General features: G+C 39.0%; 2 protein-coding genes across 2 annotated transcripts in view; one reads left to right on the top strand and one right to left on the bottom strand.

Annotated features, from left to right (window-relative positions):
* The window catches only part of LOC115226727, a 12,789-nt gene extending 6,806 nt beyond the window's left edge, over window positions 1–5,983 (bottom strand). Inside the window, exons 1-3 of the mRNA XM_036515099.1 lie at window positions 5,851–5,983; window positions 2,073–2,410; window positions 1,759–1,937 (exon numbers count right to left, since the gene is read on the bottom strand). Of these exons, the coding sequence (XP_036370992.1) occupies window positions 1,759–1,937; window positions 2,073–2,373 (480 nt within the window). The 5' untranslated portion in view covers window positions 2,374–2,410; window positions 5,851–5,983. The remainder of the gene's footprint in view (window positions 1–1,758; window positions 1,938–2,072; window positions 2,411–5,850) is intronic.
* A 3,198-nt stretch (window positions 5,984–9,181) lies between these two features.
* LOC118768482 overlaps window positions 9,182–12,517 on the top strand; it is a 7,415-nt gene continuing 4,079 nt past the window's right edge. Inside the window, exon 1 of the mRNA XM_036515098.1 lies at window positions 9,182–9,374. The gene's annotated coding sequence lies outside the window, so the exon portion shown is untranslated. The remainder of the gene's footprint in view (window positions 9,375–12,517) is intronic.

The raw sequence follows: 12,517 nt of genomic DNA, 5'->3' as shown, positions 1-12,517 counted from the left end.
GTCGTGAGTTCAATTCCCGCTGACGCGTCGTGTCCTTGAGCAAGACACTTTATTTCACGTTGCTCCAGTCCACTCAGCTGGCAAAAATGAGTTGTACCTGTATTTCAAAGGGTCAGCCTCGTCACACTCTGTGTCACACTGAATCTCCCTGAGAACCATATTAAGAGTACACGTGTCTGTGGAGTGCTGAGCCACTTTCACGTTAATTTCACGAGCTGGGACCCTCGTCGTCGTAACCGACGGAGTGCTTATTGATATATATATATTATATATATATATAACGATATATATATATATATGTATATATATATATATATATATAATATACAATTGCAGCGTGGAAGGTGTTTGTAAGCCATTTAAGAAACACACAAAAGCCGTTCCATTCACTTCAACATTTAAGTTTAATTTGTCAAAATATTTCGTCGCTTTAAGACCGCGACCTGTTCACTGACAAAAATCCTTGAGATGCATCACGGATTTTTGTCAGTGAACAGGTCGCGGATTTTAGAGACGAAAATATTTTGACAAATTAAACTTAAATGTTGAAGTGAATGGAACGGCTTTTGGGTGTTTCTTAAATGGCTTATAACCCTTCCACGCTGCAATTGTTTTCGTTCCAGCACACGATCTCAGATCAAATCACTTGCTATGCGAGTACATCTCCGTAATATATATATATATATATATATATAAATATATATATATATATATATAGACGCACGGACACACCACACACGCATATATTTATCTATAATGTACATGTGAAGATATATATACATACATACATATTTATATGCATATATATATACAATATATATATATATATATATATATATATATATATATATATATATATAATAATATATATATATTATATTATATATATATGTATGTATGTATGTATGTATAGACTACATACCTACATACATACATCCACACTATATTCATAAAATATATATATGTGACGGTGGGCACAGTGTTCATCGGCTTCTATACTTCGTCTTTGGCAGAAGTCCCCGGTAAATTTGAGGGACACCTTACGTTTCCTTCCATGCCCACTGAGGTTTTTAACAGTGTCGAAACTCTTGTGCTTGTTGATTATGCTCTGGGCGGTTGCTATAGGGACATCATAGAACTTTGAATCTGCCTAGTAACCAAGAAATCAATGGAACAACAGTACTTGTTGCGAATTGCCGCCCGGCTGAATAAAGATCCGTTATACGCAAAGGAAGCATTAGATTAAAATAAGCATTTCTGTATCATATTAAAAATAAATACATGCATAGGCGCAGGAGTGGCTGTGTGGTAAGTAGCTTGCTAACCAACCACATGGTTCCGGGTTCAGTCCCACTGCATGGCACCTTGGGTAAGTGTCTTCTGCTATAGCCCCGGGCCGACCAATGCCTTGTGAGTGGATTTGGTAGACGGAAACTGAAAGAAGCCTGTCGTATATATGTATACATATATGTGGGGGGGGGTTGTGTGTCTGTGTTTGTCCCCCTAGCATTGCTTGACAACCGATGCTGGTGTGTTTACGTCCCCGTCACTTAGCGGTTCGGCAAAAGAGACCGATAGAATAAGTACTGGGCTTACAAAGAATAAGTCCCGGGATCGATTAGATCGACTAAAGGCGGTGCTCCAGCATGGCCGCAGTCAAATGACTGAAACAGTAAAAGAGTACGTGTATAAATACTTAAATTTACTGCCGTACACTTCAAGACTATATGCAGCGTAAGTGTCTGTGTGTATACAAACCTGCTCAATTGGAAGATGGTTCCAGATATCAAGTATTGGATGCCGGAAGAAATTCGGACAATAGATACCACTGCATTTGTCCACATTCCAAGTTGAAGGACTTCCTATATTGAGGAAGGAATTATAGATCAACGAATTTGCTCCCATTGATATGGCATAAGTTTTAATCCATTCTCTTCCTGAAATAATAATAATAATAATAATAATAATAATAATAATAATAATAATAATAATAATAATAATAATAATAATAACAACAACAACAACAACAACAACGATGATGATGATGATGATGACGATGATAACTCACTTACTTCTGTAGTAGGAAATCTCGTTGGTGTCACTCGTGCTGACGGCTTCCATTATATCTTTCGGTGAGTAATTCTTACAAACACGGCTGACTTTGTTGTAAGTAAAGAATTCTGATTGGCTGTTTAGAGCATAGAAGGCACATTCCTGTAGACTTGATACGGTGGGGAAGTGTTCTGTTGGAGATGTCCCAATATAACCATAGGAATAACCAGTTTCCAAAGGTTTGTAGTAAGCTTCATCAAATTCTTGATTCGAGGTAACGGTCAGAATTGTTGCAAGGGTTAATATCAGCGTTGTAGTCATGGCTGGACTAATAGAAGGAAACCGGTAAATCCTGAGCCTAGAATCAGCAGAGATATACGTACTTACATACAATACATATACACTCTACTATATTTAAATTTATATATATATATAATATATATTATATATATATATATATATATATATATATACTATATATTGGGTTGTCCGCAAAGTTCGTGCTGATTCTTAAAGGAAAGGAAAAGGTCAATAAATACTTGCCATTACATTTTTAATCAGCCAAATATGAACCATTTTGTTGCATATAAAGCTTCTTGTTGAACATAAACTCTGCTCTAAATGGAGGTGTAGTCAAATCCTATTTTATGGACTCAACCATGTTCTAAAATAAGTCGAAAGGTAAGCTACTCTAAATCGGCACGAACTTTCCGGACAACCCAATATATATGTATGTATGTCTGAGTATATGTGAGATAATAGTTTCATTTTAATAAAAGTTTCACTTTAATAGTTTCAGTATCAATAGTGAAACTATCAAAGTGAAAGTAGAGAGATGTTATTGTTTCACTTTTGACACGTGATACTGAAATAGTGGAAGATACAAACACAAATACAAACACACTAGCACTAACACACAAACACACTAACATACACAAACACACTAACACAAACACAAACACACTAACACACACAAACACACACACACAAACACACAAACACACAAACACACACACACACGCACACACTAACACTCACACACTAACACACTATCACTAACACACAAACACACACATGCACAAACACACAGTCACATGCTCACATTCACACAAACACACTTTCTCACACACTTGGTCACACACGCACCCACACGCTCTTTCTTTCTGTCTGTCTGTCTGTTTGTCTAGTTTTCCACATGAAACGGAAAATAAGGCTGGAGAAGAAATGCCTGTCGCAAAGTGTGTTTCGTAAAAGATGGAAGTATATATATTTCTTTATTGCCCACAAGGGGCTAAACATAGAGAGGACAAACACGGACAGACCAAGGGAGTAAGTCGATTATATCGACCCCAGTGCGTAACTGGTACTTATTTAGTCGACCCCGAAAGGAAGAAAGGCAAAGTCTGGAAGTACATAGCAAGCATGTTGCGAGTGAAAGAACCTGTTTAAACGAGAATGTAAAAAAGGATAAAGCAAAGTCTTCAGTGTGAGTCTGTGGTTTGTGGGGTCGACCGTTTCCTCCGCTTCATTTTTTGTTAATCACTCATTCTCATTTAATTGTATATATTTTAATTGTTTGTTTATTCATACGTTTCGTCTCATTCGATACCCTGACCCCCAACGTTTGTTTTGTCTGTCCCCATATTGTCCCCTCTTTTTCTCAACCTTATGGTGAATAAAGAAATACTCTCTCTCTCTCTCTTACACACACACATTGTCTCCCTCCCCCCCTCTCTCTCTCTCTCTCTTTACTTGTTTCAGTCATTTGACTGCGGCCATGCTAAAGCACCGCCTTATATATAATGAGTGTGTGTGCATGTGTGTGAGTATATATAAGGAGTGTGTGTGCATGTGTGTGAGTATATATAAGGAGTGTGTGTGCATGTGTGTGAGTATATATAATGGGTGTGTGTGCATGTGTGTGAGTATATATAATGAGTGTGTGTGCATGTGTGTGAGTATATATAAGGAGTGTGTGTGCATGTGTGTGAGTATATATAAGGAGTGTGTGTGCATGTGTGTGAGTATATATAAGGAGTGTGTGTGCATGTGTGTGAGTATATATAATGGGTGTGTGTGCATGTGTGTGAGTATATATAATGAGTGTGTGTGCATGTGTGTGAGTATATATAAGGAGTGTGTGTGCATGTGTGTGAGTATATATAATGGGTGTGTGTGCATGTGTGTGAGTATATATAAGGAGTGTGTGTGCATGTGTGTGAGTATATATAATGGGTGTGTGTGCATGTGTGTGAGTATATATAATGGGTGTGTGTGCATGTGTGTGAGTATATATAATGGGTGTGTGTGCATGTGTGTGAGTATATATAAGGAGTGTGTGTGCATGTGTGTGAGTATATATAATGAGTGTGTGTGCATGTGTGTGAGTATACATATGCAACTATATGTACGTATACTCTTTTACTTGTTTCAGTCATTTGACTGCGGCCATGCTGGAGCACCGCCTTTAGTCGAGCAGCTCGACCTCGGGACTTATTCTTTGTAAGCCCAGTACTTATTCTATTGGTCTCTTTTGCCGGACCGCTAAGTGACGTGGACATAAACACACCAGCATCGGTTGTCAAGCAATGCTAGGAGGACAAACACAGACACACAGACATACACGCACACATGTATATATATATATATATATATATATATATACATATATACGACGGGCTTCTTTCAGTTTCCGTCTACCAAATCCACTCACAAGGCTTTGGTCGGCCCGAGGCTATAGTAGAAGACACTTGCCCAAGGTGCCACGCAGTGGGACTGAACCCGGAACCATGTGGTTGGTAAGCAAGCTACTTACCACAGGGCCTCCTCTTTTTCTCAACATTATGGTGAATAAAGAAATACCCTCTCTCTCTCTCTCTCTCTCTCTCTTCTCTCTCTCTCTCTCTCCTCTCTCTCTCTCTTGCACACACACACACACCTATGCATGCATGTACACACACACACCTATGCATGCATGTACACACACACACTATGCATGCATTACACACACACACACACACCCCACATACAAGCACGCGCGCGCGCACCCACATGCCCGCATGCACATACACACACACAAAGCAACAAGCTGAAGCTTATAAAACAGTATCTTACCTTTGTAGTGGATAGAAGGAAGCCCTATGCTCTCAGTGGTCAACGAGAAACAACGTTAGGAATGTCCACTTCTCACTGTACACTAATGCTTACTGCTGGGCGACTGTCCTCTTTTATCGGTAATGTCCGAGAAGTACCAAAAATGACCACACACACCAATATTAGCACCGCTTCCAAAACTACAACAGAGGCCTGCGCGGTCTCAGGATATCAACACAAGGCTTCGGTTCTCGGACCGTCCGATTATGACAGCTATGTCCACTGTTATGTCTAATGTCCAATGAAATAAAAACTGTCCACAAAGTTAGTAAAGGCAACAATATTGATACTTTTCATGCCAATGATTGTCCACGTATCATTTCTCGATTGAAACAAAGATAGGCTAGTTTTAATATGAAGTTATTGTACTAACACCGCCAGTAAACACACGGTGGGATTGGTAGATAGCCTGATAAGCACGAACGCGTGTGGTGTTTTATTGTTGTTATTTGGTGTAGTCGTTGGTGGTGACACTTGAAACTGTCGGTGGTTCATGATTATCAGTTTTGTAAAGAAACTAACACACGCATGCACACACACACACACACACACACAACATACAAGCACGCGCGCGCGCACCCACATGCCGCATGCACATACACACACACAAAGCAACAAGCTGAAGCTTATAAAACAGTATCTTACCTTTGTAGTGGATAGAAGGAGCCCTAATGCTCTCAGTGGTCAACGAGAAAAACGTTAGGAATGTCCACTCTCACTGTACACTAATGCTTACTGCTGGGCGACTGTCCTCTTTTATCGGTAATGTCCGAGAGTACCAAAAATGACCACACACACCATATTATGCACCGCTTCCAAAACTACAACAGAGGCCTGCGCGGTCTCAGGATATCAACACAAGCTTCGGTTTCGGACCGTCCGATTATGACAGCTATGTCCACTGTTATGTCTAATGTCCAATGAAATAAAAACTGTCCACAAAGGTTAGTAAAGGCAACAGATATTGATACTTTTCATGCCAATGATTGTCCACGTATCATTTCTCGATTGAAACAAAGATAGGCTAGTTTTAATATGAAGTTATTGTACTAAACACGCTCCAGTAAACACGGTGGGATTGGTAGATAGCCTGATAAGCACGAACGCGTGTAGTGTTGTTATTGTTGTTATTTGGTGTAGTCGTGGTGGTGACACTTGAAACTGTCGGTGGTTCATGATTATCAGTTTTAGTAAAGAAACTAACACACGCATGCACACACACACACACAACACACACACACACACACACACGCACACACACACACTTCCCCCTCTCTCTCTATCTATTACATCGACCCCAGTGCGTAACTGGTACTTAATTTATCGACCCCGAAAGAATGATAGGCAAAGTCGACCTCGGCGGAATTTGAACTCAGAACGTAACGGCAGACGAAATACCTATTCTTTATCACCCACAAGGGGCTAACACAAAGAGGACAAACAAGGACAGACAAACGGATTAAGTCGATTATATCGACCCAAGTGCGCAACTGGTACTTATTTAATCGACCCCGAAGAATGATAGGCAAGTCGACTCGGCGGAATTTGAACTCAGAACGTAACGGCAGACGAAATACCTATTTCTTTATCACCCACAGGGGCTAAACACAGAGGGGACAAACAAGGACAGACATAGGTATTAAGTCGATTATATCGACCCAAGTGCGCAACTGGTACTTATTTAATCGACCTCGAAATGATGAGGCGTAAAGAAACCAACACCGGTTGTCACACGATATTGGGGACAAAGAGAGATGCAAGGACACGGACACACACACACACACACGACGGGCTTCTTTGGGTTTCCGTCTACCAAATCCTCCCTCAAGTCTTTGGTTGACCCGAGGCTGCAGTGGAAGAGATTCAAGCAAAGTTTTATGCATAAATAATGTAAGCAGATCTGCACTAATTATCTGTATATTAATTAACTGATCACCTGTAGCTCCATATTTCATGGAAAATAATTCTGCTATGATACGTGTGGTGTGTGTGTGTGTGTGTGTGTGTGTGTGTGCGCGTATTATGCGTGTGTGAGCATTTGTGTATGTGTATGTGTGTGTGTGTGTGTGTGTGTGTATGCAGTGTACATTTGCGTATGTATGCGTGTGTCAGCATTTGTGTATGTGTATGTGTGTGTGTGTGTGTGTGTGTATGCAGTGTACATGTGCGTATGTAGCGTGTGTCAGCATTTGTGTATGTGTATGTGTGTGTGTGTGTGTGTGTGTGTATGCATGTACATGTGCGTATGTATGCGTGTGTCAGCATTTGTGTATGTGTATGTGGTGTGTGTGTGTGTGTGTGTGTATGCAGTGTACATGTGCGTATGTATGCGTGTGTCAGCATTTGTGTATGTGTATGTGGTGTGTGTGTGTGTGTGTGTGTGCATGCAGTGTACATGTGCGTATGTATGCGTGTGGTCAGCATTTGTGTATGTGTATGTGTGTGTGTGTGTGTGCATGCAGTGTACATGTGCGTATGTATGTGTGTGTGTGTGTGTGTGTGCGCGTATTATGCGTGTGTCAGCATTTGTGTATGTGTATGTGTGTGTGTGTGTGTGTGCATGCAGTGTACATGTGCGTATGTATGCGTGTGTCAGCATTGTGTATGTGTATGTGTGTGTATGTGTGTGTATGTGTGTGTATGTGTGTATATGTGTGTGTGTGTGTGTGTGTGTGTGTATGCCTGTATCTTTAAACCACTTAATGATTACGAATCACCGATACTCCTACAATGCCCAACCTCATCAACACCACCACTTCCGTAAACATCACAGCCTTCATCCCCACCGCCCTCCCCCCACTCAGTAACCAGAGAGCCAGCACCGCGACAATACCACCATCACCCCCACCCCACCCACACCCCCACCCGACACCACCGCACCTACCATCACCACCATCATCTGCAACACCATTATCACTACCACCACCACCACCATTGCCACTTCCAGCATCACCCCCACACACTTCTCCAACACCACAACCACACCCACCACAACCGCACTCGTCTTTCCCACTCCTACCATCACTAACACCCCCACCACCCCACCCCATCATCACCACCAACAACAACAACAGCAACGACAACGGACACATCTTATTGATTTCGCGTCTGTTTATCGAATCTGCTCGGTGAAGCGTGACTGTTCATAATGGCACATAACACCCCTTGTTTTGTAGTGTGTTAGCGGAGATATATTAGCAAATTGGACAGAATTCATTTCAATCAAGTCTGCTGACCAAAGTGGACATCATTGGCTATTGTACAGAGGCGTGATATCAGCAGATATTCGTGACAGAAGCGGATACTCTTGCCATCGGTGGACAGTTCGAAAACCTGGGTTCCGGTTTCACATTTAGAGACAGTGTTGACGTCCGTTGTAATCCTGAAAGCAACGAACAATAGCATTAGCAGAAGCTCTGGATTAATACCAAGGGACAGTGACGTGGACATAAACACACCAGCATCGGTTGTCAAGCAATGCTAGGAGGACAAACACAGACACACAGACGTACACGCACACATGTATATATATATATATATATATATACATTCTTTTCAGTTTCTGTTGAAGTTTTGAAAGCAGTGGATAATATACTTTCTATTATAGGCACAAGGCCTGAAATTTTGTAAAAAAAGGATAATCAATAACACAGAATTTTGCTCAACTGGTACTCGTTATTGAGTCGAAAAAGATGAAAGGCAAAGTTGACCTCGGCGGCATTTGAAAGAGGCATTTGAAAGAGGCATTTGGAGGAGATCTGGCTTGACATCTACGAACAGTGTTGACCTGTGATCTAAGGTAACACCTCTTCTTTTTCGAGCACCTTCCGGAGTATTCGAGCGGTTCTAAGCGATACTGTTTTCTGCAAGTGCTCTACACTTATTGCAGCCCCTATTTGTTCCTTGTACTTCTCGAGATTTTTGCTCACTGTTCCTAGGGCTCCGACAATTATTGGTACTACTGCTACCTTTTTCATCGACCACAACTGCTTAACTTCCCAAGCTAACTTGTCATATCTTGTGGCCAACCTTGATATTTTGGAACATTACTAATATAAGTGGACGGTCATCCCAGCTGAGGAAATTACTGGACAGCCATAGAGGACAGATTTAACAAATTCTCCCGTTGACCACTGAAAGCGTAGGTGCTGCCAGTAGCCCCACCAAAGGTAGGTTTTGTTTCATAATCTAAATACTTCGTGTGCATGAGTGAGCGGTTGTTTGTGCTTGTGTCTGAACCTGCGCGCGTATATGTGTATGTGTTCGTGTGTATATGCATGCGTATGTAAATGTATGTGTGTGTTTGTGTGTGTGTCTGCGTGCGTGCGTGTGTGTGTGTGTGTGTGTGTGTTAGATTTAAGAATATGATGCGTGGTGTAGCAGTTAAGGTCCTGTGGTCTCCCACGGTCATAAGATTGTGATATCTGAACCCCTCGACAAGGTACTTCAATTTCATGTTACTTCAGTCCACTCTATTTAAAATAAGCACAACTGACAGCTTAACACAGGTTAAGGTCCTGTGGTCTCCCACGGTCATAAGATTGTAATATCTGAACCCCTCGACAAGGTACTTCAATTTCATGTTACTTCAGTCCACTCTATTTAAAATAAGCACAACTGACAGCTTAACACAGGTTAAGGTCCTGTGGTCTCCACGGTCATAAGATTGTGATATCTGAACCCCTCGACAAGGTACTTCAATTTCATGTTACTTCAGTCCACTCTATTAAAATAAGCACAACTGACAGCTTAACACAGGTTAAGGTCCTGTGGTCTCCCACGGTCATAAGATTGTGATATCTGAACCTTCGACAAGGTACTTCAATTTCACGTTACTTCAGTCCACTCTATTTAAAATAAGCACAACTGACAGCTTAACACAGGTTAAGGTCCTGTGGTCTCCCACGGTCATAAGATTGTGATATCTGAACCCTTCGACAAGGTACTTCAATTTCACGTTACTTCAGTCCACTCTATTTAAAATAAGCACAACTGACAGCTTAACACAGGTTAAGGTCCTGTGGTCTCCCACGGTCATAAGATTGTGATATCTGAACCCTTCGACAAGGTACTTCAATTTCACGTTACTTCAGTCCACTCTATTAAAATAAGCACAACTGACAGCTGGAGCAGTGTCAACCCCAGTGATGGACGGATGTTCTCTAATCAGGTAGTATTGTACTCTCGGTCATTTAAACTCCTTACAAATGGTAACAAGTTGCGGCCTGATGGACTTGGAGGCTGGGACAGTCTTTAAACTTATAACTCTTTTTGTTGAGTCGTAACTGAGCAGATCTATAACCACAGTTTTTCAGGCCGTAACGATCTCATCATTTATTCAGAAATACAATAACTATGGCTATATTATCAGGGTGTCGTAGGTGTAATAATCATCAATGTTTTTGTTTTTGCCGTTTTGCTCCTGGACAAGCCCGATCGAGCTGTGCTATTGTCAAAGGTATTCCGCTCGCGATCATCCTGTTTTTATTTACACGTATCTGGGACAATCTCTGTCAGTCTGTTTGCCCGTCTGTCGCTGTCTCTGTCTGTTGTCTTTTCTCTCTCTATTCCCCCAAAAGATCTTCCATCACCCTATTTGGCGTCATTAAAAACATAATAATAGTAATGATAATAATAATAATAATAATAATAATAATAATAATAATAATAATAATAACAACAACAACAACAACAGCAAAAATAATAATAGCAGAAACAGCAACAGTAATAAGAACAATAAACACCACCACCACCACCAACAACAACAACAACAACAACAACAACAATAATAATAATAATAATATATATAATAATAAATAATAATAATAATAATAATAATAATAATAATAATGATAATGATAATAATAATAATAATAATAATAATAATAATAATAATAATAATAATAGTAATAAAAATAATAATACTAAAAATAATAATAATAATAATAGAGAAGAGCATTGTCGATGTGAGAACTATTACTACCCATGTATTTTAATTTCACTTTAAAAAAAATGAACGAACTATTGAGTTGAGTTTAATGCCTACCAATGTATACTATGAGTTTCTTTGCCCTAGGAGTCGGGAAGGCACTCGGCAGAAATGGAAGCAAATTTGAAAGAAGCAAAAAAGAATAATAATGATACTGATAATAATGATAATAATAATAATACTGATAATAATAATAATGATAATATAATAATGATTATGATAATAATAATAATAATAATAATAATATAATAATAATAATAATAATAATAATAATAATAATTAATAATAATAATAATAATGATAATAATAATAATGATAATGATAATAATGATTATGATAATAATAATAATAATACTGATAATAATAATAATAATTATATTATTATTATTATTATATTATTATATTATTATTATTATATTATTATTATTATGATAATGATAATAATATTAATAATAATAACAATAATAATAATAATAATAATAATAATAATAATAATATAATAATGATAATAATAATAATAATAATAATAATAATATAATAATAATAATATAATAATAATAATAATAATAATAATAATAATGATAATGATAATAATAATAATAATATTAATAATAATAATAATAATAAAATAATAATAATAATAATAATAAGTGAATTCCGAATACAACCAATTTCGGAATTAGAGATAGATATACAAGAAACAAGCACAGAAAAAGCTAGGCGCATGAAAAAACCGTGCCAAAACTGCGGCCTTAGATATTCTGAATGGCAAGAAAAACCTCTCTATGGCAAATACCCAAAGAGAGCGAATAATGCAGATATCGACAAAGCCCTGACCCATCAATGGCTAATGGCCTCTGGCTTAAAATCTGAAACAGAGGGGTTTATCATAGCAGCTCAAGATCAATGCCTACCAACAAGAAACTACCAGGCCAACATATTAAAGAACGGCAGTAGCCCAACATGTCGTGTATGCCGACAACAAAATGAAACCATTGACCATGTTGTCTCCAAATGCAGTCTTCTAGCGCCTACAGAGTACCTCAGTAGGCATGATAGAGCTGCACAATATATTCACTGGGTAATTTGCAAAAACCTGGATTTGCCCCATGAAAAAAACTGGTGGGAACATGATCCACCTCCTGTGCTTGAAAATGACCACATCTCACTCCTCTGGAACTTCACCATTCAAACTGACAGGAAGATAGATGCAAATAGGCCAGACATTATATTGAAAGACTTCAGACAAAGAACATGCCTCCTCATTGATATGACTGTCCCAATCGATATAAACGTATCTGTCAAGACCTACCAAAAACTGAG

The sequence above is a fragment of the Octopus sinensis genome, linkage group LG30 (genome assembly GCF_006345805.1).
Source record: "Octopus sinensis linkage group LG30, ASM634580v1, whole genome shotgun sequence".
Lineage (NCBI taxonomy): Eukaryota > Metazoa > Mollusca > Cephalopoda > Octopoda > Octopodidae > Octopus > Octopus sinensis.
This window is presented reverse-complemented; position numbering and strand designations above follow the sequence as displayed.